The sequence below is a fragment of the Dama dama genome, chromosome 32 (genome assembly GCF_033118175.1).
Source record: "Dama dama isolate Ldn47 chromosome 32, ASM3311817v1, whole genome shotgun sequence".
NCBI classification, from domain to species: domain Eukaryota; kingdom Metazoa; phylum Chordata; class Mammalia; order Artiodactyla; family Cervidae; genus Dama; species Dama dama.
Genome location: NC_083712.1, coordinates 27,403,994 through 27,431,068, shown reverse-complemented (window position 1 = coordinate 27,431,068; position 27,075 = coordinate 27,403,994). Strand labels below are relative to the sequence as shown.

Here is a 27,075-nt window from a genome sequence, read left to right as displayed (position 1 = left end):
CTTTCATTAATCAGTCAGCCTTCCACCCAATAAAGGAAGACCTACACATTAACTCTGACAGATGTTAGAGTCAAAGCTTCTTCCTGTGTTTATAAATCAGTACATAATCTAAAAATGTTTACATTACAAATGTGATTTTTTTTGCCCAAATGATAAGTATTTTGCAGGCTCTCTTTTACCAAAAATTATTTTCATTGACAGAATAGAACTAGACCTAAATAATTCTCAATACTCAGTTTTTAAGCTCAAAAGTATTTTTAGATAAAAAATGAGGGTTGGCCAGTTTAAAGCCATTTAGTGTAATTCACATATCTCAGTTACAGTCATCAAGTTTAAAGCAGGTTCACAGCTCTTTCCTTGTTAATGACTAGAAAACTGACTTTTGCAGGAAGCATTCTAAGTAACAAACTCACACTTCGTTCCTGACCCTGCTGCTCTCTAATAAAATATTTTACATTCAGCTTGTACATAACACCTGTATCTAGTAATCTCTTTGCTTTAAAGTTCCTACTTTGAGATCATGTGCACAAGGATTTTTGCGTTTCTTTATTTTCACATAAGAGCAAAGCTAACTTCCTCGCAGACATAACAGTTTAGAGTATCTCTGGCACTGTCTCAGATCCTCTATAGCAGGGGTTGGCAAACTAGGACCAGCAAGGTTCAATTCTAGCCTGACAGTATTTTTATAAATAAGTTTCATTGGAACACAGCCACACCTATTCATTTGTGTATTGTCTGTGATTACTTTGCACTACAGTAGCAGAATTGAGTAGTAACAATACACCATACAGCGTGCATAGCCCCAAATATTTACATTCTGGGCCTTCACAGAAAAAGTTTGCAAACTAACTAGTATGTAGAGTATAAATAATAGAAAACAAAACCCCACAACCTTATTACCCCAAGATAGTTGCTTTTAACTTTTTATTATCTTTCTTTTCCTGAATTTCTCTTAATATTTGTAAAGAGATGCAATTATATCATTATGTGCATTTTCACTTGATATAAAATTTTATGCTTAGCATAAAGATATACATTGTTAAACAGATTTAACTATTTTGTTCCTTTGCTGTTCCCTCATCATTTTTTCTAACCCTGTTATCATCCTGCTTCAATTCTTCTATGTTCTTTTGGTTTGCACCTTTTACTCACTAGCTTTGTGGCTTTGCACAGGTTACTTGGATCTCTCTGATGGCTTCAGTTTCCTTATGTGTAAACTAATATTATTAATAGAGAAAAATAAAGCAGGATAAGAGGTACAGTGTTCAAAGGAGGCTTCTCCACTGTCATTTGATCAAAAACCCAAGGGAAGTGAGGGAGTGAGTTACATGGACATTGAGGGGAATAGCATTCAGATAAAGAAATAGCAAGTGCAAAGATCCTGAGGCAGAGGGTTCTTGTTGAAAAAATACCATGGACATGAGTAAGAGCCAACAAGGGCAGAGCAGTATAGGAAGTGGGTCAGGCTACAAAATAGGTGCCACCTGGAGGTCATTTTGAGGTCTTTAGATTATTAACTTGCCATCTCACTCTGAGTAAAGAGTTCTCTGAGGAAAAGAATGGCATTACCTGCCTTATGTTAAAGACATTAGAAAGTCCATTCTGCCCAAAGCAATCTACAGATTCAGGGCCATTCTTTTCAAACTGCTAGTGCCATTTTTCACAAAACTAGAATAATTAAAATTTGCATGGAACTGCAAAAGACCCTATTTAGCCAAAGCAGTCATGAGAAAGAAGAACAAAGCTGTAGGTATCATACACCCTGATTTCAAACTATATTAAAAAGCTATGTGGCTTCCTTGGTGGTCCAGTGGTTAAGAATTTCCCTTGCAGTGCAGGGGGGACACCAGCTCAGTCCCTGGTCTGGGAAGATCCCACACGCCACACGGCGACTGGGCCCGTGTGCCACAGCTACTGAGCCTGCAGTCTGCAGACCGTGAGCCGCAGACAGGGAGCCCGCATGCCGTAGCCGCTGAAGCCTGCACGGCCAGAGTGCACGCTCCACGCTCCACAGCAGGGGAGGCCCACGCTCCGCAGCTGGAGTAGCCCCCGCTCTCCAGAACCAGAGAAAGGCCCACACAGCGACGAAGACCCAGCGCAGCCCAAAATAAATAGATGCTAAGGGTGGTTTAAGAAAAAAAAACACTATGGTAATAAAGACAGTATAGAGTCAGCACAAAAATGGACACACAGATCAACAGAACAGACTGAAGAGCCCAAATAATAAACCCATGCACTTATGGTCGATGAAGCTACAAAAAATAAAGAATATGCGGTGGGAAAAATACAGCCCCTTCAATAAATGGTATTGGGAAAACTAGACAGCTACGTGCAGAAGAATGAAACTGGACCACTTCCTCACACCATATACAAAATAAACTCAAAATGAGTTAAAGACTTAAAGGTAAGACCCGAAACCATAAAATTCCTCAAAGAAGACACAGGCAGGATGCTCTTCGACATGGGTCTTGGCAATAATTTTTTGGCTCTGTCTCCTTAGGCAAGGCAAACAAAAGCAAATATAAACAAGTGAGACTACATCAAACTAAGAAGCTTTTTATACATTGGAAAAAAAGCCATCAACAAAATGAAAAGGTAGCTTACTGAATGGGAGAAGATATTTGCAGGTTATATATTCAATAAGCAGTTAATATACAAATGCATAACTCATACAACTCAATATCAAGAAACAAAACAGTTTAGAAATAGATAGAGGACTTGAGCGGACTAAACTCTTTTCTAAGGAAGACATAATTCCAACAGTCATGTGGAAAGATGATCTAAATCACTAATCATCAAGGAACTGCAAATAAAATCCAAGAAAGATACCACCTTACACCTGTCAGAATGGCTGTCATCAAGAAGACAACAAATAAACCTTGATGAGGATTGGAGGAATCTAATTTGGTACAGCCACTATGGAAAACAGTATGAAAGTTTCTAAAAATAAATAAATAAAAAATAGAACCAGCATATGATTCAGTCATTTTCTGAGTATTTACTGGAAGAAAATGAAAACTAATTCAGCAGGATATATACACCTCTCTGTTCAGCATTATTTACAGTAGCCAAGATATGGACACAACCACAATGTCCATCAGTGGATGAATGGGTGAAGAAGACACGATGTACAGACACACAAACACTCAACCATTAAAAGAAAACTCCTGACGTTTGCAACAACATGGATGAATCTAAAAGGTATCATGCTAAGTGAAATAAGTTAGAGAAAGACAGGTACTTTATGATCTCACTTGTATGTGGAATCTAAAAAACAAATGAACAAACAACAAACCGGAAACAGATTCATAGATACAGAAAACAGGGTGGTTGCAAAGGGCAGCTGGGTGAGGGCTTGAACAAAATAGGAGATGAGGAGGTTCAAACTTACAGTTTTAAAGTAGTCATGGGGATGTAATATACAACATAAGGAATACAGTTGATAATACTTAATAACTTTGTATGGGGCATACGGTTACTAGACTTCTGGTGCTTATTAGTTCCTAATGTATTTAAATGTTCACACACTTAATATTGTATACCTAAAACTAACAGAGTATTTCTAAGACTTAGGGGTAGGAATTAGTTTCATAAGTAAGCAACAGTAACCAAAGCTCATGAAGGAAAAGAATATCAATTTTGACCATACTGAAATGACAACCTTCTACATAAGTAAACAATTTAAAAGACAAGTAGAAGAATCTGTATGTAACACTTCAAAACATTCATATCCAGAAAAAACTGAAGCATCTTCTAAGTTAATAAGAAAAGGCAAATATACTTATGGGAAAATGGGCAAAAAAAAAAGCACAATACAAAAAATTAAGCAAAAAGAGGAATTAACATATCAAAAGATAAACCCTGACTCACTAGTGAGACAGATCCCTACTCAACAATTTGATAAAATCAATAGTTCAGCAAAACTGTGTTAGTGCAGTGTAAAAAAAAATGGTAACTCTTAACACCACTTGTTTTACAGAATATGATCATACCTAGTAAATTTGAAACTACACATATCAGCCTCTCAAAAACTCTACCTCTAGATGTAGACCCTAGAAAAAACATTTCACATGTATATATAAGAAGATATTCTTTGTAGGAGTATTTGTAATAGCAAACACTTGCAAAGAAATGCCTATGAGTAAGATAAGCAATAACAATCAGTATACTCTGATGAAAATCTTACAGCTTTGTAATAACACGGTTTGAATTTGTGTGAAGTACAAAAGCAATCAAATGAGAAACACGTTGGTCACGTAGTTTTCAAATCTACAGAGGGACAAAGTGACAAAGCAACTTTTGACAAAGTGAAAGTCGCTCAGTCGTGTCTTACTCTTTGCAAACCCACGGACTATACAGTCCATGGAATTCTTAGGCCAAAATACTGGAGTGGGTAACCTTTCCCTTCTCCAGGGGATCTTTCCAGCCCAGGGATCGAACCCAAATCTCCCACATTGCAAGTGGATTCTTTACCAGCTGAGCCACAAAGGAAGCCCAAGAAGACTGGAGTGGGTAGCCTTATCCCTTCTCCAGCGGATCTTCCTGACATAGGAATAGAACTGGGGTCTCCTGCATTACAGGCGGATTCTTTACCAACTGCGCTATCAGGGAAGCCCTACAGAGGAACAGTAGTGAAAAAATATATATACATATATATGTGTGTGTGTGTTACAAAGATATTAACAGGGATATGTTACACTTGAGTGACTGTAGTTAATATCCAATAAAATGTAATTTGCTTAATAACTTCTCCCTAAGTGAATATTTATGTCTCTGTGTGCTAATAACACTTATATACAATGTACACATGGGTATTTACGTATCCAGTTTTATCCTGAGAATGTTTTAATATACAGCGTTCATGTAGCTAAAATTTTAAAGCATTTAATTTCTAAACTTTATTTTCCCCAGAAATAAAAAATAGTGCTATTTCCCCCGACATTGTATTTTGGAAGGAATTTTGGAAGCTACTCAGTAGATGGCATCATAAAATAAATATTTGTTTTGTTTGTAATATCTATATAAAATACTTTTTAAATGTGATTTATATTTTGAATATTTATAGAAAATGTTTTTGAGATAAATTAATCCAGAAGTCTGTGTGAGTTTTCAGTAGCTCAAGTCTGTACACTTAAATGGATAGATTAGAATTATACATGAATATAAAAGGATGTTGCCAGAAAAAAATGGGAGTGGAATCCTAACTGAATTCCATTTTAAGGATCTGCATCAGTCCCATCAGTCTGCTCCAAAGAACTAAGTTAAGCAGTAAATTTCCCGTGTCTCAGCAGTTTCAGTGAAACAACCTTTTAATTTTTCTATCAGTTTATTACTGGTAACATCCCCATCACTACACAGTTGAAACACAAAGAACTTGTAATTGTCTGAATTTCAGAAGTTTTCAAACTGTTATCATGAATTTCCTAAAAGCTTAGTGGTATGTATATATGTGTTGGGTGGGCCCCCCTGGTGGCCCAGTGGTGAAGAACCCACCTGCCAATGCAGAAGAGGCCTAGCTCAGGAAGATGCCCTGGAAAAGGAAATGGCAACCCACTCCAGTACTCTTGCCTGGTGGACTACAGTTCCTGGGGTTGCAAAGAGGCACATATGACTTTGAAACTAAACAACAACAGAACCATTTTTGTCAGCCAAGGGGATGGTATTTGGTGACTTTCTCTCCTGTACGTATTAGGCATCCACCAAGGCTGGTTGGTTGGTTCCATGCTGAGTATATTCCAGTTTTCTGTGATTGCCCAGTGAAATGTCATTCTTAGTGTAACTAGTATATGTATATCTTTATGTATAAGGTGAAATATCATTATTGGTTTTGAGAGTATGTAATTCATATGCACTATGAAAGTCCTGGAATTTAAGAGCATTTAGAATTAGACCTTAAAAATCTCACAAAGGAAAGTTTGAGGTTATATAGTCTAAAAATCAAGGCATATTTATTTAAATACATGAAAAGCTGTAATTTTATATCAGGAGAGTAAGTTGCATTCACCTCTGTGTGCATGTGAAATTCCATCATTCTGGTACAGAACACATGGTGTTCAGGTCCAGAACAATTAATAGATTTTATGTGCATCTATTTCTAATGTTTCCTTGACAACTACTATAGATGCGGCTATCACCATGGGGATGGTTCTTCTAAATGAAGCGGCAACATCCAAGGGAGATGTTGGAAAAAGACGGAGTAAGTCTCTGTGTTGGTATCGTTGTAAGTTTGTTTTAGTCAAGCTTCATTTAAATCAAATGGGAAACAGATAAAAGTCCTTTGTAAACGAACTTCTGAAGAAAGGTCCTGGTTTGAAGACAGCTGTGGTGTTTCCTACTTTTTTCTCTTACTTGGATGTGTGGTGTGTGCACAAATATTTAAAAGTACATTTCTTCCAAAATGGGATTGGTAATTTTCTGTGGAATTGGGTATTAAAGAAAAGCTGTTATTCACCCTTGTTGGGGGTGGTTTGATGTATCTCTGCTGAAGTTATGGTCTCTTTGGTCATGTCCACCATACAGGAAGAGGGGGAAAGTTCTAGGGACAGAGTCTTCAGAGGTTTTATAGGCTAATGATATGTCCCCTATGCCACAGTGTCATCTATGCATTCAAGGACTGATTCAGACAGAGAAGTTTGTGCGTAAGTGTACCCTGAAGTATTATAATGCCTTCCAACTACCTCCAAAACCTCTTTTGACTACATTTTGAAAGGGGGCATCTTGTGGTACCATCTTTTTCAGGGTTTTTACCTTTTCCGGTGATATCCCAAGATGCACAACTCTACCAAGTTTCAGCTTTGTGTCTTAACAAGGTGACTATTTTATCCTTTGACATAACTGTTCCCCTCAGGGAGTTCCAATAAGATTACACATTTTTATGAAGTGTTTATGGCAGGAAGAGGGAAAAACACATATGAAAAATCTTCTGCCCTCAGGAGCACGGGTCAGAGAAGATCAGAGAGCCTTAAATTCAGCATTTTCTGCCACAGATCTTTCCATAATTGATATAAAGTCCCTATGTGAGTTTATGATTATGCCTTCACAAACCTATAATTAAGGTTTTTATCAATATGCTTTGCATTTCTGAACCCTATTAAAATCCAGAATGTATATATGAGGAACATAGACATGTGGAGAAGACTCTTAATTTATTAAAAAGTTTAAAATAAAAAACCAGACTTATTTTCTTTATGGGAATTTTAGCTATGGTGACATGAATCTAAGTCAGTCATAGTGATTTCTAAATACAATACTTAGGGATCTTTAGTGTTGAAACATTTTGGATGTAATAAATCTTTTACCCTTATTTCCCCGATGGCATTTACATACTGTTATAAAGAAACCACAGAAGCGATGAATGCATTACTTTGTTTAGTTAATCATTGTTCAGAATATCATTTTATGATTTATCATTTGCATCAAGAATGTGATGTTCTTGGGACCAACAAGTAGTATTTATATAAGGACAAATTCTTACATGTTCATATATTTATCATACATCCTATCACATTAAAGTAGTAAGATAGTGTGTAATACACATATAACATCACTTCAGCCCCCGCCCACTGCACTTTGTGTGTGTGTGTATGAGAAAGAGTGCACAAGCGAGTGCATGGGGGAGAGAGAAGGAGTAGGGAATGGGAGATATATTTTGAAATTAGCCCTTCTGATTCCAGTGTGATTTTTACTTTGGATATAATGCGAGTGCTGTGATTACTGTTGCCCAGGTCAGAATGCGTCTGTGCCCTCATAGCACTTTATTCTCACAAGTGTGTTACCTGGGACCAGCTGCAGTAAATGGTTTGTTGGGTCACCACTGACTCCTCCCCGAGTCTTCTTCCTTCCCCATGTGCCTGTACCTCAGTTCCATTACTTTGCTCCACCACACAGAATCAAGGAAATAGCCTCTGTTTCACTTGATCACATTTTGAGACACATTTCCCACGGTGCACATCAAGTGTTCAGTTCAGTTCAGTCGCTCAGTCCTGTCTGACTCTTTGCGACCCCATGGACTGCAGCATGCCAGGCCTCCCTGTCCATCACCAACTCCTGGAGTTTACTCAGACTCATGTCCATCGAATCAGTGTTGCCATCCAACCATCTAATCCTCTGTCGTCCCCTTCTCCTCCTGCCCTCAATCCCTCCCAGCATCAAGGTCTTTTCCAATGAGTTGATTCTTTGCATCAGGTGGCCAAAGTATTGGAGTTTCAGCTTCAGCAGCGGTCCTTCCAATGAATATTCAGGACTGATTTCCTTTAGGATGGACTGGTTGGATCTCCTTGCAGTCCAAGGGACTCTCAAGAATCTTCTCCAACAGCACAGTTCAAAGCATCAACTCTTTGGCACTCAGCTTTTCTTTACAGTCGAACTCTCACATCCATACATGACTACTGGAAAAACCATAGCCTTGAGTAGATGGACTTTTGTTGGCAAAGTAATGTCTCTACTTTTTAATATGTTGTCTAGATTGGTCATAGCTTTTCTTCCAAGGAACAAGCATCTTTCAATTTCATGGCTGTAGTCACCATCATGGTTATCTGGGTCATGATCTTTTTGGTATAGTTGTTTTGTGTATTCTTGCCACCTGTTCTTAATATTTTCTGCTTCTGTTAGGTCCATACCATTTCTGTCCTTTATTTTGCCCATCTCTGCATGACATGTTCCCTTGGTATCTCTTATTTTCTTGAAGAGATCTCTGGACTTTCCCATTGTATTGTTTTCCTCTATTTTTTCACTGATCACTGAGGAAGGCTTTCTTACCTCTTCTTGCTATTCTTTGGAACTCTGCTTTCAGATGGGTATAGCTTTCCTTTTTTCCTTTGTCTTTAGCCTCTCTTCTTCTCTCAGCTATTTGTAAGGCCTCCTCAGACAACCATTTTGCCTTTTTGCATTTCTTTTTCTTGGGGGTGGTCTTGATCCCTGCCTCCTATACAATGTCACAAACCTCCGTCCATAGTTCTTCAGGCACTCTATCAGATCTAATCTCCTCGAATCTATTTCTCACTTCCACTGTATAATCATAAGGGATTTGATTTAGGTCATACCTGAATGGCCTAGTGGTTCTCCCTACTTTCTTCAATTTAAGTCTGAATTTGGCAATAAGGAGTTCATGAGCTACAGTCTGCTCCTGGTCTTGTTTTTGCTGACTGAACAGAGCTTCTCCATCTTTGGCTGCAAAGAATATAATCAGTCTGATTTCGGTATTGACCATCTGGTGATGTCCATGTGTAGAGTCTTCTCTTGTGTTGTTGGAAGAGGATGTTTGCTATGACTAGTGCATTCCCTTGGCAAAATTCTGTTAGCATTTGACCCGCTTCGTTTTGTACTCCAAGGCCAAATTTGCCTGTTACCCCAGGTATCTCTTGACTTCCTAATTTTGCATTCTAGTCCCTTATAATGCAAAGGACATCTTCTTTGGGTATTAGTTCTAGAAGGTCTTGTAGGTCTTCACAGAACTGTTCAACTTCAGCTTCTTCAGCATTATTGGTCGGGGCATAGACTTGGATTACTGTGTTTTTGAATGGTTTGCCTTGGAAACAAACAGAGATCATCCTGTCGTGTCATTTTTGAGATTGCATCCAAGTATTTCATTTCAGACTCTTTTGTTGACTCTGTGGGCTACTCCATTTCTTCTAAGGGATCCTTGTTCACAGTAGTAGATATAATGGTCATCTGAGTTAAATTCGCCCATTCCAGTCCATTTTAGTTCATTGATTCCTAAAATGTTGAGGTTCACTCTTGCCATCTCCTGTTTGACCACTTCCAATTTGCCTTGATTCATGGACCTAATATTCCAGATTCCTATGCAATATTACTCTTTACAACATCACACTTGACTTTCATCACCAGTCACATCCGCAACTGGATGTAGTTTTTGCTTTGTCTCCATCTCTTCATTCTTTCTGGAGTTTTTTCTCCACTGATCTCCAGTAGCATATTGGGTACTTACCGACCTGGGGAGTTCATCTTTAGTTTCCTATCTTTTTGCCTTTTCATACTGTAAACAGCAAAGAGAGTGATAAAGTGTTTTACTCAGCTCCTGGAAAAAGACTGAGGAAAGGAAGAAGTGTGTGGTCATGCCAAATGTAGGCAGATGTAAAGCAAAGCATCATGTCACTCATTTTAGGTGCACTAAGATTATTGTAAGCAAAGTTGCTAAGTCAGGTGGCTGGTGTCTGTCTATTTGGGCATTCTGTAGTTTCAGGGGGGAAGATGGTTTTCATTTTTGCAGTGTTCAGCAGCTTTTATTTTTTTTATTTTTTTTGCTTTATTTTCTGCCAAAATTCATTTGAAATTCACCTGCATGTATGTTATATGATATAAAATGTAACAGAGGCTGCAACTGAATGCTATTAAGTACTTAGGATTTTTCACAATTTGTTCTCAAAACTGAGAGAGTGATATTCCTACAGAGTTGAAGGAAAACTGACTAACAGGCTTCTGGATCATGTTTTGACAATGTCCTAAAGTCTCCACTGATTTCCAGGATTGTAATTAAAGCTGGTCTAATTTATATGCTAGAATAATTTAAAAATTATAGTTCATCACTATAGAAGCATATAGAATTATTTAATCTGCCTTGTTTTCTTCTGTCTTGGCGTGTTTAATCTCTTTTATCTTCCCCTTTCTTTTATAATTAATCATATTAGATAGTCTAGTGTTTTTAAAGAATTCCCTGAAACTAATGAAAGGATACAAGTATCATGCATATGTTTTATTCTTAAGAAATATTTAAGTATTTCTTATTAAAAGAACTTAATTTACAGAGCAGATTTAGGTAAATTTCCATTTCTCTAAATATATATTTTCTTTTATTCTAAACATACCTGCATTTAATAATTGGCTCAGATTTTTAAGCATTTAAGGTTTATTTTACTAGTAGCAAATTTAATTAAAAATCTAGTAGATGTATTTGCATATATTTCATAATATATATTATATTTGATTAGTCATCCACTTTAGAGTAAAATCTTCCTAACCATAACAGAAAGGAAAGGAAATGTCCCTGTTGTCCACTTGTGAGGGATACAGTGATGCTGGAAACCTGAATCACAGCCTGGCATATCCTGCTCTCACACACACCACTTGTTCCTTTCTAAAACGAGCAGTAATACCTTGACACTGTCGCCAGCTATTTAGGGTTGGTTTTGCCTCTTTGACTATCACAGAGTCTGTATTGTCTCACACCCCAAGCCTGTGTTACTGGCTTTTGGTATGCTGGGATGAACTATCACTTGTAAGTAACAGGCATCTACTGAAGCAATAATCTAGCCATTCATATAAAATTACATTTCTTTGTAACTATTGCATGGCATCTGAAAATAAAAATTACATTGCATATTCCAATAATGTCTCTGCTAATATAGCCAGTGCTTCACAGTGCAGGGGCTGATAATCTCGTTTGTGGCTTATCACGTTTTCTTGTGTTTTGTTTTGGTCCCTCTGGGGGCATTTTAGTACTTGCAGGAATTCGATAAGAGAAGAATACCACCCAAAAACTTAGATCAGTCACTTCTTTTTTTGTTTTGTTTTCATATTCCAAGTAGTAAATTGTCATTGAGAAGAATGTGGAAAATAATGATTATCTGGTTTGTGGTACCTGTATGTGCCATGAGCTGTTACATGTAAGTATGTGTAATTAACTGAATGTTCTTTAAAAACATAAACATTTGGGTTGTGTGTGTCTAGACTGATAGAGGTTTCTGTTTCTTTCTAGTTATTTGTCTCGTGGGATTAGGCCTGGTGGTCTTCTTCTTCAGCTTTTTACTTTCAATATTTCGTTCCAAGTACCACGGCTACCCTTACAGGTAATATCATTATACTAATGTGAATGTTTTCATTTTAAACTAATAGAATAAACCGAATTTCATGTTTTTATGTTTCTAATATGTATTTAAGGATTAATATAAAGTGGCTACCTTATTTGCCAAGTAATCTTAAACTCTGTTAAGTTTTTGAGCACCTACTATGTGTTCAGCACAGATTATATGAAGGAGATAAATATATATAAGGCATGGTACCTGCCCTCCTTTGTATATGATAGTTTCATTTTAGATATATGTTGCATGCATATGTATGTATGTGTGTGTGTGTGTGTGTATATACACACAGACAGACACATACACATAACAAAATGACTTTTCAACCTTGCGGAATTTATCAAAAGTTGTTCTTGCTTTGGTTTGCCTATTCATGATTTTTACTTCATTTACAAATTTTTTCTCATATAATCTAGTGTTCAGTGTCCTGTAAACTCCATCATATTTTGAATTCTTCAAAGTTTTTGCTTTTTCAAATAAGGAATGGAAACATGAATGGAAAATTAATTATAAAAGAATCTCTGGTCACTACAAACTGTCATAAAGGAACATCTCCTAAGATTTTCATCAATATAGTTTCATAATTGGGGATGGGAAGATGTTGAAAATTCATTCTGAAATGTTATTATAACCAAATTATTATTCTTACTAAAGCAAAATACAACTGATGTGCCGGATTATAGTTATCCAGGTCATGAAGCAGGCACAGGTTCATTTCTTGACTATTCCTCCCTCAGCTTGTCTCAAAGGAATAAGTATTCCACCTTCTCTAGGGAGTCATCTCAAAGCTTAACTCATTCTCCTCCCCAATGAAGAAGTAAAGGTCCCTTTTTTCCAAGATTTTGAGACCTTTCTGTTGAGACAGTAGAGCTCATGATATATTACAGAAAATAAAATCTCATAATTTACATCTCTCTTGCGGGTGAGTGAGTGATAATCGCTCTGTAGTGTCCGACTCTTTGTGACCCCATGGATGGTAGCCTGCCAGGCTCCTGTGTCCATGGAATTCTCCAGAATACTGGAGTGGGTTGCCATTGTGAACTGAGCAGTTACTTCAAGAGAATGTTTCTACATAAGTGATGGCAGCCATGTGTAGCTTTATCTGGGGCACAGAACTATTCCCATGACAGAGCGATCTGATTATGGGCTTATTGTGAAGAGTAAAAACACTTCAACCCCGCCTCTGTATCTTTTCACATGGGCAGAGGCACATTTCCAAGACTTCTCACATCCATTAAAAGTAAACATATTCAAGGAGTAGAAGAAATCTGAATATTAGATCTGAGTTGTGGGACCATCTGCCTTTAATCTGGTCTGCAGTATAAGAGAATTTTTTAAAAACATGAGGTCTGAGAGCAAGACGTGTAATAAGAAAGGCCAAGTAAAGTCTCCATTTTCTTGGTTTTCATTCTTGACATTGTCTGGCTATCTCATTTTGGTTTTGAAAATGTGAAATCAGAAGAATTAAATGTAAGATGAAGTAGGCCCAAGAAAGATGAAGTTTCTATTCTTCTTCTCCCCCACCCTAAGATTGAGGATCATGGTTCTGTATGATTAGAGTCTCAGTTTGACTTGCATGTATTCCGTTAACAAAATCTGTAGAATATTTCTATTTCTCAAGTTTTTATTTACTTAAAAAACACTTCAGTTCACTTCAACTTACAGTATTTACGGTGTCAATGAAAGGTATCTCAATTATAAAAAATCAAGTGTAGTAAGTTATGTGATTCTTAAAACCTATTTAGTTGACAGAAAATGGAGGAAGGTAAAGAGCAAGTTCCAACTCTCCTTACACATCAGAGTACCTACTCCAACAAGAATCAGTTGGGTTCAGTTCAGTCACTCAGTCATGTCTGACTCTTTGCGATCCCATGGACTCCAGCACGCCAGGCCTCCCTGTCCATCACTAACTCCCAGAGTTAACTCAGACTCATGTCCATTGAGTCAGTGATGCCATCCAACCATCTCATCCTCTGTCATCCCCTTCTCCTTCTGCCTTTAATTTTTCCCAGCAAGAGGGTCTTTTCAGATGAGTCAGTTCTTTGCATCAGGTAGCCAAAGTATTGGAGTTTCAGCTTCAGCATCAGTCCTTCCAATGAATATTCAGGACTGATTTCCTTTAGGATGGACTGGTTGGATCTCCTTGCAGTCCAAGGGACTCTCAAGAATCTTCAACACCACCGTTCAAAAGCATCAATTCATCTCTCAGCTTTCTTTATAGTCTAACTCTCACATCCATACATGACTACTGGAAAAACCATAGCTTTGACTAGATGGACATTTGTTGGCAAAATAATGTCTCTGCTTTTTAATATGCTGTCTAGGTTGGTCATAACTTTTATTCCAAGGAGCAAGCATCTTTTAATATCATGGCTGCAATCACCATCAGCAGTGATTTTGCAGCCCAAGAAGATAAAGCCTGTCACTATTTGCATTGTTTCCCCATCTATTTGCCGTGAAGTGATGGGACCAGATGCCATGATCTTAGTTTTATGAATGTTGAGTTTTAAACCAACTTTTTTATCAAGAGTCTTTTTAGTTCTTTTTCACTTTTTGCCTTAAGGGTGGTGTCATCTGCGTATCTGAGGTTATTGATATTTCTCCCAGCAATCTTGACTGCAGCTTGTGCTTCATGCAGCCTGGCATTTCACATGATGTACTCTGCATATAGGTTAAATAAGCAGGGTGACAATGTACAGCCTTGACATACTCCTTTCCCAATTTGGAACCAGTCTGTTGTTCCATGTCCTGTTCTAATTGTTGCTTCTTGACCTGCATACAGATTTCTCAGGAAGAAGGTCAGGTGGTCTGGTATTCCCATCTCTTTAAGAATTTTCCATAGTTTGTTGTGATCCACACAGTCAAAGGCTTTGGCATAGTCAATGAAACAGAAGTAGATATTTTTCTGGTATTCTCTTGCTTTTTTGATGATCCACCCGATATTGGCAATTTGATCTCTGGTTCCTCTGCCTTGTCTAAATCCAGCTTGAACATCTGGGAGTTCACAGTATATGTATTGTTGAAGCCTGGCTTGGAGAATTTTGAGCATTACTTTGCTAACGTGTAAGATGAGTGCAGCTGTGTGGTAGTTGGAGCATTCTTAGGCATTGCTTTTCTTTGGGATCAGAATGAAAACTGACCTTTTCCAGTCCTGTGGCCTCTGCTGAGTTTTCTAAATTTGCTGGCATATTAAGTGAAACACTTTTACAGCATCATCTTTTAGGATTTGAAATAGCTCAACTGGAATTCCATCACCTCCACTAGCTTTGTTCATAGTGATGCTTCCTAAGGCCCACTTGACTTCACATTCCAGGATGTCTGGCTCTAGGTCAGTGATCATACCATCATGTTTATCTGAGTTGTGAAGATCTTTTTTGTACAGTTCTTCTGTGTATTCTTGCCACCTCTTCTTAATATCTTTTGCGTCTGTCAGGTCCATATCATTTCTGTCCTTCATTGTGCCCATCTTTGCATGAAAAGCTCCCTTGGAATCTCTAATTTTCTTGAAGACAATGTCCAATCAGTAATGCTGAAGAAGCTGAAGTTGAATGGTTCTACGAAGACCTGCAAGACCTTCTAGAGCTAACACCCCAAAATGAAGTCCTTTTCATTATAGGGGACTGGAATGCTAAAGTAGGAAGTCAAGAAATACCTGGAGTAACAGGAAAATTTGGGCTTGAGTACAGAATGGGGCAGGGCAAAGGCTAATAGACTTTTGCCAAGAGAACGCACTGGTCATAGCAAACACCCTTTTCCAACAACACAAGAGAAGACTCTACACATGGACATCACCAGATGATCAATACCAAAATCAGATTGATTCTGTTCTTTGCAGCCAAAGATGGAGAAGCTCTATACAGTCAGCAAAAACAGACCAGGAGCTGACTGTAGCTCCGATCATGAACTCCTTATTGCCAAATTCAGACTTAAATTGAAGAAAGTAGGGAAAACCACTAGGCCATTCAGGTATGACCTAAATCAAATCCCTTACAATTATACAGTGGAAGTGAGAAATAGATTCAAGATATTAGATCTGATAGAGTGCCTGAAGAACTGTGGACGGAGGTTCGTGACATTGTACAGGAGGCAGGGATCAAGACCATCTTCAAGAAAGAGAAGTACAAAAAGGCAAAATGGTTGTCTGAGGAGGCCTTACAAATAGCTTTGAAAAGAACAGAAGCAAAAGGCTAAGGAGAAAAGGATATACCCACTGGAATACAGAGTTAACAAAGAATAGCAAAAAGAGATAAGAAAGCCTTCCTCAGTGATCAGTGCTAAGAAATAGAGGAAAACAGTACAATGGGAAAGACTAGAGCTCTCTTCAAGAAAATTTAGGATACCAAGGGAACATTTTTTGCAAAGATGGGCACAATCCAACAAGAATAGCATTTCCTATTTAGATGTTCCTGGTACTTCTCTGATAGAACAAGTAAAGAAAAGTTAAGTTTTACTAATTCCAAGAATTAATGGTACATTTGACAGCACTGTATTTTGTCACGATATGAAGAGTTTAAGTTTGTACTTTTCCCAAGAAGTAGCTGTCATTTAGTATTGATTGTATAAAACTCTAATCCTCTGGTCTTTACAAGAGTGGACATGTAAATTACCTGAGAAGCCTTTTAAAATACATATTCTAGGCCTCACCCTAGCTTTTCATAGTGAGCATTTCTGAACCAGAGTATATGCTGGTTTTATTTCTCATGAGTGTGACATCCACCATTCTTATTGGGTCACAATCCCACCCCCTTGTCAGGGGCCCATCAGGCTAAATGAGGAGGGGACTTGCCGGCAGCTGACCTCACGGGACTCGAAGTAAGATGAAATGTCCTGTAAGAAGTCAGATGGAAATCATGCCCCAGGGTGGTTTGTGAATATGAAATTTGACATAGTTCAGATGAAAACCCCTAAAAGTGCTGCCAGGAAATAGCATCAGAACAGAACCCAGCATTAAAAAAAAAAGAAAAAAAAGCAGCAGCAGCCTGGGAAGACAGGTGCACTGAGAGCGGGCCGTGGCATTCCAGAGACGGGAAGGCAGGGACCCGGCCGAGGCCCAGCTCTCGCGAGCTCTGTGATTTGCTGGGCTGTTGCAGGACTCAGTCATCCAGCCCTCCCGTGACCCTGCTTAAATCATTCTTTTAGTTTCACTGTCTCTTCTCGTATCACTTTAAAGCTTCCTAGTATTCCTCTTCGGAGAAGGCAAAACAACCCACTCCAGTACTCTTGCCTGGAAAATCCCATGGACGGGGGAGCCTGGTGGGCTGCCGTCTGTGGGGTAACACAGAGTCGGACACGACTGAAGCGACTCAGCAGCAACAGCAGTATTCCTCTTCAGGCTCTTAAGAACTTCTGCTTGTTTCTGCATTGTGTCTTTTCCATGGATACAGTGATGCATCATTCATCAAGCTTCCATAAATCCATCCAGCCCTCCTAGACCATCCCTCTCCAGTCATTCATCTTCTTGCTTTGTAAAGTTGGTAGGACAGGTTATACATGTTCCTTTCATCACATTTACAGCAACCCTTTAGCTAACCAAATATGGCAGATGGGAGCATTGTGAACAAAAAACATGTGCTTTGCATTAGAACGTTTTTATTCTCTTATTAATCTAACCCATGGATATATGCCAAAGTTACCCTAGTAATGTTATATTCTGCTTTGGGATTTGTTTTCAATTCATTGCATCATTTTCCTTCAGAATAAAGTTTTTCTCAGAAATTTTATCAGTTTTCTTAGGAACGATTATGATAATAAATATATTGTTCATGTCAAGAGTTCAAGCTGGATTTAGAAAAGGCAGAGGAACCAGAGATCAAATTGCCAGCATATCCTGGATTATAGAAAAAGCAAGAGAGTTCCAGGAAAAACATCTACTTCTGCTTCATTGACTGTGCCAAAGCCTTCGATTGTGTGGATCACAGCAAACTGTGGAAACTTCTTCAAGAGTTGGGTATACCAGACCACCTTACCTGCCTCCTGAGGATCTGTATGCAGGTCAAGAAGCAACAGTTAAAACTGGACATTGAACAACAGATTGGTTCCAAACTGGGAAAGGAGTATGTCAAGGCTGTATATTGTCTCCCTGCTTATTTAACTTATATGCAGAATACATCATACGAAATGCCAGGCTGGATGAAGCACAAGCTGGAATCAAGATTGCCGGGAGAAATAGCAATAACCTCAGATATGCAGATGACAGCACCAAAGCTGGCTTAAAACTCAACATTCAAAAGCTAAGATCATGGCATCCGGTCCCATCACTTCATGGCAAATAGATGGGGTAACAATGGAAACAGTGACAGGCTTTATTTTCCTGGACTCCAAAATCAGTGCAGATGGTGACCACAGCCATGAAAATAAAAGACTCGGCCTCCTTGGAAGAAAAGCTATGGCAAACCTAGACAGTGTATTAAAAAGCAGAGATATCACTTTGCCATCAAAGGTCCATCTAGTCAAAGCTATGGTTTTTCCCATAGTCATGTATGGATGTGAGAGTTGGACCATAAAGAAAGCTGATCACCGAAGAATTGATGCTTTCGAATCATGGTGTTGGAGAAAACTCTCAAGAGTCCCTTGGACTGCAAGGAGATCAAACCAGCCTAAAGAAAATCAATCCTGAATATTTATTGGAAGGACTGATGCTACAGCTCCAATACTTCTGCCACCTAGTGTAAAGAGCCAACTCATTAGAAAAGACCCTGATGCTGGGAAGATTGAAGGCAGGAGAAGGGGATGACAGAGGACAAGATCATTGGATGGCATTACCAACTCAATGGACATGAGTTTGAGCAAGCTCTAGTAGATGGTGAAGGACAGGGAAGCCTGGTGTGCTGCAGTCCATGGGGTCGCAAAGAGTCAGACAGGACTGAGCATCTGAACAGTACTAATAACAAATCAAGAGCAATTGTTGCCCAAAGGACTAGAAGGAAAATATACACCAGAGAGTTGGAATAATCCCGAGCTAAATTCTAGAAACCAGGCAGCATAGTGGGGAAGAAAGTATCGATCCAGCTACTTCACTGGAGAAAAAGCAAACATAATGCAGAAGCCAGAGTGAGAGAAGGAATAAATGAAAGAAGGGAAGAGAGGTCATTCTGGGAATAGTTGAAAAGTGAAAGTCGTTCAGTCATGTCCAACTCTTTGCGACCCCATGGACTGTACAGTCCATAGAATTCTCCAGTCTGAAATACTAGAGTGGGTAGCCTGTTCCTTCTCCAGGAATTAAAAGATGAGATGTTAGTACAAAAGGAAAAAGAAACCTTTTCCTTCTGTGGGAGCTACTCTGTGGGAGAGACTCGGTCAGTGATGAACATAGTACCATATTCTGGAGGGACACTTTGCAATCCCAGCAGCATGTTTCTGTGGCACTAGCATAATATGATTTGATTAAAAAAAAAAAACTTTGTTCCTATTGGAAAATGATAGTTCATAGGGAAGGGGAAAATAAGATTCTGGACACCATCATTTTAACAAGAGAAAGGCTATTCCATATGCCAGAAGATATGCCCTGCCCTCGTATTACTGAAAAGACCGCATGGATGTCCATATTCAAAGGAAGTTAATGCTTATTATAATGAATCATAAACCCTGGTGACCAAGAGCTAAGTCAACCCCCAATCATTTGTACCAATATACACTAAAGTAGGCTTGTAGAAAAAAAAAAAAAAAACTTTCTTAACCAAGACCATTTCCTTGAGATGAGCTGCCAGGACAAAAAAATAGTTTTCTTCTAAAAGAATGGAAAAACCTCCCTCTTCTACCTACTCTGATAATGGATAAGATGAGACATATCCTTTACTGAAAATGCACATTTGAACATAACACCATCTGCTAATTGAAAAACACCTTTAGCCAGGGCTTTAGCTTCAATGCCACAGCTCACTCTTGGGTGTAATACCCCGGCCTTTGGTGGCATTTGATGTCTGTGTTTTAAGTTTGTGATTTGTAACTTTTATACCAAGAAATGCCACTGATGTCTATAAACTAATTTTTCATTTCCTCACAATTTTTAATTGATCGACAGCCTTTAATTTCTTCTGTACAGAATGGTCTTTCTGCTTTTCCATTTTATAGAACCTTAAACATTCATGTGTTTCTTATTTTCTCAGTACTTCACACTGCTGTTTTTTGTTGTTGATCTGTGTATTTACTGAAAGGGATAAAAGTCTGTTACACGTTTACCCTATTTCCTTAAATCTTCCCCACATTTTGGTCTTAAGGGGTTTTTTTTTCCCCTACAGTATCAGCATCTTTCATGCCATCACTAAATTCTCCCAGATCATCTTTTAAGTTTCAGTAAGCAAACTTCTGTCATTTAAATTCTTAATCTACCTGTTACTCACTTGGTTACTTTGGGAAGGTTAAATAACTTTTCTAAACCTTGGTTTTCTCATTTCTAAGTGGGAAATGTTTACATACTTTGACATCATGGAAAGGTTACATGATGTAAGCCACTTAGCACATTGCCTGGTACTTAGTATGTGGCACACAGTATTACTTACTCAAAAACTACTTTCTGCTGATTATTGTCATTAGTTCTGATGTAAAGATTTTACACATTTATATGTAATTTCTCCTGAGCAGGATTTTTTTTTTCTGGCTAAAGATTAAGCAAGTGTTGTTTTTTATTTGCATGATTCAGTTCAAATTCAGATTTTCTCTGAACCTTCTGAGGAACTTAATTGGGCTCTTGAATCCTTTGAAATTAGTGAAATAACAAAGGTATTAAAGAATCTGATCTAATCACCATCTGACCCATAGTTCAGAAAAATAAATTGTATTCTAGTGGTAGCAAGAATTTATTTTGTATATTAAATAAAGAGTAGCTTTAGGGCTTGTTCTATTTTCCAAGAGCAAAATGCTAGTGTTCATACATGAATGTCTCCTCTTATGGGTAATTACTTTCCCACTGGTTGCCCCGACACACTTTGATTCAAAAGTTTTCTTCAAAAGAATTTCTATAAAACTATTTGACAGATCAAGTCTCTGAGTAGGAAAATAGCGTAGAACATTCTCTACTAATTCTCTCACTTTGCTACCTGTTTATGATTCTTTAGTTGTCTTAGAGAGATGGTGTGGTATAATGGGAAAATATTTAGAATCCAAGACATGAGTTCAAATTCGCTGTGTCATTTTGTACGTCAGTTAAGAACTCTGGCCCAGCAGGCATATATACAGGTTTGAATCTTACATCGTCTCTTCCCTAACTTGGGGACTTGGAGTTACTTAATTTCTCAGTCTCATTTTTCCCTCACCTGTAAAAATATGTTTTTATTCTTCATTTGTAAACTTGGCATAATAATGAATATGTGTCTGACAATTTTGAGGGGATAAATTACATCATCAGTTTATAGTTTGTGAAATGTTGCAGGTTCTCAGAAGAAATTACTTCACCTACCTCTTGCCTGTCCTTAGCCATTTCAGCACTTGGTTATTCAATAGCATTTTACCACATTACCTTTTTCATTAAGTATCCATATGTAACTTTTGTGTGTTGAAGTTCTTTTCTTTCTAGAGTGTTGTAAGGTACTTTACAGAAGGTTGTGGTTATGCCTTTTTAATATCTCCAAAGTGTTGTGCACATAGCAGGTGCTCATCATGTACTTATTAATTGAATATGTTCACTTAGAAGCATTTTTTATTTATTCCTTACCTAAATGCAACAGGAACCATTAAGATAGAAACAGCGGACAGAGGAGCATTGGTTTGCCACACTGCACAACTCCAGAAGGTGGAATTCACATCACGTGACACCCCCATGGAGTTGTCGGGTCGTTCCACCGCACTGAAGGGTGCAGTGTGTGCAAACAGTGGTCCAGAAACCTGGGCTCTAAGGATACTTATTGCAACCTCAGATGACCCCGAGCCGGCCGGCATAAAAAAGTATACACTAATTAAGCTTACAATGGACATAGAAAAACTATTAACAAGATACCTGTAGTTCATGATGTCTTTGGTTCCTTTGAGTTACTTTGAGAAATAATGAGTTTAAAAAAAAAAAAATTGATCGACATTCTGTAAGGGAAAGTACAGAATAATAGCTAGACATGAAAGACATTCCTGATGAATTTTGAGTCAAGTATACTAATGAACCAGCACAGCAAGGCAAAAAAATCCCAGGACATGGAGTATGTAACAATATCCCATTTATTTCTATATCTTACTTAGATGTAGATCTTTCATCTATAGGGAAAATAGAAAATACAGTCTTAAGCTATACAAATAGAAAACAGAAACGGTGTGGTGATCAACCCCCACCATATGTGTCACTGATAAGAGTTTCACTGGGATTGCTTTTCTGATGCTGAGTTCCAGCTTTGAAGAATATCGTGAAGGACCAAAGACTTAGATATGAGTCGGTGAAGATCTGGAGAGTGTCTACATAAAGAATGCAGTGCTAAGTCTGTGTAATACTATTGTACGAGTGGAAATCGAATCTCAAGGACCATTTTTTCCATATTGTTGTATTTCACTGTGGTGTATTGGAAAGTGATCTGGACTTTGAGTGAGAAGATGAGATTTGGACCATGGCACTTTAAAACTGTAACCTCAGGCAAGTCTTTTCATCTTCTCTGAGCCTCAGTTTTCCTCATCTTTCAGATAACAACCATAGTCTTTATCTCATAAGTAAGACATGTTGTGGCAGACTATTGTTTTACAAATGCAAGATAACTTTGAACTGTGAGATCTCATATTCCAGTCTCATGCTGTTGTACTTTGCTGCTGTAGGAACAAGTCCTTGGATAAAATTTCCAGTAATAAGACTTTGGTCCACAGAATTAACCACTGACAAGCACAGTATTTTTTTTTTAAACAATACTATTCATATGCATGCATATGCCCTCCACTTCAAACAAAATGTGACTGCATTTGGTTATTTCTGTTTTATTACTTTAGGGAAGAAAACAGAACTATACAGCTAACAGAAACATACTGAATTCTGCCGAGGAAAAATGTAGTCAGATGCTTTTTCCCACTAACAATATAAGTCTTAATTTTCAGAATAATAAAATACAAGTCTTCTAAACACAGACTAATTTTTTAATCAATGTTTGGTAATTCAAAACTAGATATTAGGAACCTCTATATAAATCCAATGTGATTTTAATAGAAAACTCAGAATCTAGGCTTTTTTATTTTGCAGTGCATATCCCCACCCCTCAGACCTCAGAAGACATGGTCTGAGCAGAGACATACAGCAGAGGAAGCTCTGGAGGCTTATTTCCGTGGTATAAATTCAGTTTTCTTACTCCGGCAGAAACTCCACCATTCAGCAACCCCCTGAACGCAGGGAACGAGGAGGAAGCTCCTGTGATCCCTAAGTTCTGTTTTTTTCTGACCACATAGAGTTATGAACGATAATGTTACCAGCCTCTTCCAAAATGTCCCCCTCTGTGTAGGCTACAGAGATGTGGCCTTAGCAGTCATAAGACTTGACAGATCTCACCCTGTGTAGCTACAGATACAGAAAGCTTACCGCTTGCAAAGATCTGTTTCCCAACTGCTAATAAAATCCTGAATTTCTTTAGACCTTTATTTTAGATCATGCACTTCAGACTCGAAGACTTTTCAGGGTTCGGTAAGTTTCTGTCACAAAGAAGAGAGCCCCCAGGGCTTCTGGCCGAAGAGGCCTGGCTGGCAGCCATCATGTACTTCTCCCTGGCATCCCCTTAGAATGCTTGTGAAGATAAAGGTTAGAAAATCCCGAGAACAGTGAATCATTAAGTTATTCTAACTCTGAGGGCTGGGGAATAGGCGTGAGCTCGCTAGTGGCCTCTCCTTGTTCTGAGTAAAGAACCAAGGCTTTTCCTCCCTTCTACACTTTTTGACTCCAGGATGACATCAGTAGCTGCCTCTTATCCATGTAACCAATTTCTGTGTGACAGAGTGCCAGGACATACCCAGAAGTCTCTGACTTCTTCCCCAGTTTGAGAACAGGAAGTGAGAACATTAGAAAAGAAAATTCTGGCCAGCTGAAGATCTCGGTAGACAATTTAAGCTGATCTCAATTGGACAGAATTCATTCATTCAAGAGCACTTCATTCATTCTGAAGTTTTAAAACACTGGAGAACAGGTGAATTAATTACTCTAAGAGAAGTCTAAACAAAATACCAACCACTGTTTGGTGCCTCCTTCATATTTCACAGGAGGAGAAAAGGAACGTGTTTTACATGTAATATGGTCTCCAGCAGCCACCCCGTAATCAAACCCAGATGCCTCTTCTCATGTGGCAACCCAAGTAACCCTCCTAGGATTCTAGTTAACCATCTCCTCTTGAATATCTCATGCCCTGGATTTTGTAACATGATACTCCTGGACCTTCCTTTTTCCTTTGAGATGACTTCTCAGTCCCAACAGACATGCCAAATTCTGACCTAAGACCTAGAACCAGACCTCAGACCACATTGTCACCTCAGCCTCAGCTCCAAAGCCAAGCTCATCCTGCTCCAAACCTGTGTCTCTTCTGCCCATGTTCCCCAACACACTTTTATTGTTATAATCATACAACATATAAAAGTTGAACCTTTTTAATCTTTCCAGAACCAAAAAGTTAGCAAGCATAAAATCATAAAGGGTCATATTCTTGCTTTTATGATAGTAGTATTTTTATAAAAGGTGATCTTTAGTATGCCATAGCTTGAAATGTTCAGACTATTTTTATTTTTTAAAAAAACCCTGTAAATTGTCAAATATTTTTTAAATTATGTTTTGCAGCTTTCATTACAGTTTTAAATATTTTATGGTGAAGTTTCCTTTTTTAACTGTCAGCTTTATCTTCAGGGCAACCTTATAACTGAGGACAGAGAAAGCCAGTGTTCATCTACACGTGATACATATAAACACCTGCTTTGCCACCACTGTTGTTAAAGATTGGGTGGACTGAACAGCAGCAGTATCGTAATGCTCTGAGGAATGTTACTGCTGATCTTCATGGCAATGTTACCCTTGCAGTACTTAAGTCATAACTTGTTATCTCAAAAAACAGAAGCAATGTCTTATTGCCTCTAGATATCAGCCCTTGATTTTTATCTTGTAACTTAGTAATTCCTCAGAAAAAGATAGGGTAATGAAAAGTTTAGGCTGTATTGCCTAATTGCTTTATTATATATTATAAACTAATAGAGATAATATGTATTTAAATATATAAGTTTAAATATTTTATATAATGCTTTATAGTTACTATTTATATAGTATATGCAGTATATTATATTTATATTCACTATATAGTATATATATGTTATATATGTATTTTTTTACTATTTACATAGTATCACAAGATTAAAATAAACATTAGTACTGGAAAGAACTTTGGAGATCATCCAAAACAAGCATTCTTCTCACTAATGAGGAAACCGAGGTTCAGAAAGACGAAGTAACATATGCCTAGGATATTATAATTTAAGTGTTCAAGTATTAAAGTTATTAGTTTGAACAGTTTCCCAACTACATGGTTTTTCAACTATAGTAACCATTAATATTTTTAGTATTAATGTTTTAATATTTAGTTAACAATTGGTTCATCTCTGGTTGTCCTAAAGTTATGTTGTCAAGACTATAAAAAGCAAACTTGCTACACGTTAGCAGAAAGGTACAAATAGCCAACAAAAGTTTAATGATGTTATTCAAATTGACTTATGATATTACAAACTTAAAGTGTTGCCTAGGGAAATCAAGAAAGGCAAAAATAGTTACTTTTTAGTTTTTTTCTATATGTATAAACATCTATTTGTATTGTTTCATCAGAATCTGATGATACTTTTATTATGATTTATAATAAATTATTTTTGACTGTTCAATATAGTGAAATTATAAAATTCTTAAAAGTCTTTAGTTATTTTAAATAAATGCATATTGATTAAATAATCAGAAAAAATATTTTGTCTAAAATATTGAAATGACCCAATCCAAGTATATGTTTCAGTTCATTCCCTTTCTTCCCCTGTGTTGTCAATTTAAATATCAATTTAACTAGTAGTCTTACTAACACTGAGAATGGCTCACAGAAGTTAACCAAACTTAACCAACACAAATTCAAGTTCTTATCCGCATCTGCTTCCACCTCTGACCTAGTCTCACCTGATCCCATTACAGGATCTAGTTCACAGAAATTGCCCTGATGTAAACTTACAATGAAGTGAATTAATGTAACTGTGTATGACATTACATTTTTATTTTATATTTACCTGTACTAAGTTAATGTAGAATAAAAAGCACACTGTGTTTTATTTTCAGCACAGAATTTTCTTTCTTTTTCAGCTTTTTAATTAAGTGAAGCCGAGTGGGATTTGCATAAAGTGACTGTTGACCATGAAGACAAAGTGTCCCAGACATACTAGTTCCAATTCTCAAGTCCATTTCCTTGCTGATTGTGATAATCCAGCTGTTTCTTGTACAATTTTTTTTTTAATGTGAGTTTTCCTAGTAAACTTAATTTATAGAGATGGATGGTTAAATTTAACATGGAAAGAACAAAGGCAACACTGAAGAGTTTTTCCAGCAAATTATAGTCTGTGTATGCTATAGATCGAAATAAACAATGTAATTATGAATTCATGCTTTTAAGCTGTTCACTCATTAGTAAAGAAAACTATAATGTTAGTAAAGGAGAAACTATGAAATGTATCCTCAACAATTCTCGGGATTGTACAGAGATAGGTGTATGCATGAAAATATGTCATGTATTGAAACCTTATACTTTCCTCAGTCTCAGTATAAAGGATGTGTATGGTTACAAATAGCGTTTTGTTCTTATTAATCATAACTGGATGAAGGAGGTGGGGCAGGGAGCTGGACAAATAGTACACGGATGCCTACCCTGGGAAACGGAGGTCCTTCCAGGGATAGAAATCTGAAGCAGACATGACTAAACCAGCATGCCTCAGGGAACAGGCAGTGGGAGCAGTACAGCAGAGCCAGGAATGAATTCTTCCCCAACTCAGAAGTGTGACCCAAGAATCCAGACTTAGAACCACAAAACTAACCCTCTGGGGACATCATCCCCTTGTGTCATGTGGAAGAGGCCAGTCATCCAAACTCATTCCCAGACCTGAACAGAGGCTGTGTGCGTGTGTGCTAAGTCGCTTCAGTCGTGTCCGACTCTGTGCGACCCCATGGACTGCAGCCCAGCAGGCTCCTTTGTCCCTGGGATTCTCCAAGCAAGAATACTGGAGCAGGTTGCCATTTCCTCTTCCAGGAGATTCCTCCCAACCCCGGGACTGAATCCACATCTTTTACATCAGCTGCACTGGCAGGCGGTTTCTT

At 37.9% G+C, this 27,075-nt stretch overlaps 1 protein-coding gene across 5 annotated transcripts in view; it reads left to right on the top strand.

Moving 5' to 3' along the window:
* Positions 1 to 26,549, top strand: part of TUSC3 (tumor suppressor candidate 3) — a 215,625-nt gene extending 189,076 nt beyond the window's left edge. For 2 of the 5 annotated variants that reach the window (XM_061134934.1, XM_061134932.1), the window contains 4 exons: positions 6,122 to 6,196; positions 11,714 to 11,804; positions 22,303 to 22,365; positions 26,071 to 26,549. In XM_061134934.1, the coding sequence (XP_060990917.1) occupies positions 6,122 to 6,196; positions 11,714 to 11,804; positions 22,303 to 22,321 (185 nt within the window). In that variant the 3' untranslated portion in view covers positions 22,322 to 22,365; positions 26,071 to 26,549. Of the gene's footprint in view, positions 1 to 6,121; positions 6,197 to 11,713; positions 11,805 to 22,302; positions 22,366 to 26,070 lie in introns of those variants that run through there. The other 3 variants (XM_061134933.1, XR_009691654.1, XR_009691655.1) reach the window with 3 other exon arrangements.
* The last annotated feature ends 526 nt before the right edge of the window (positions 26,550 to 27,075 follow it).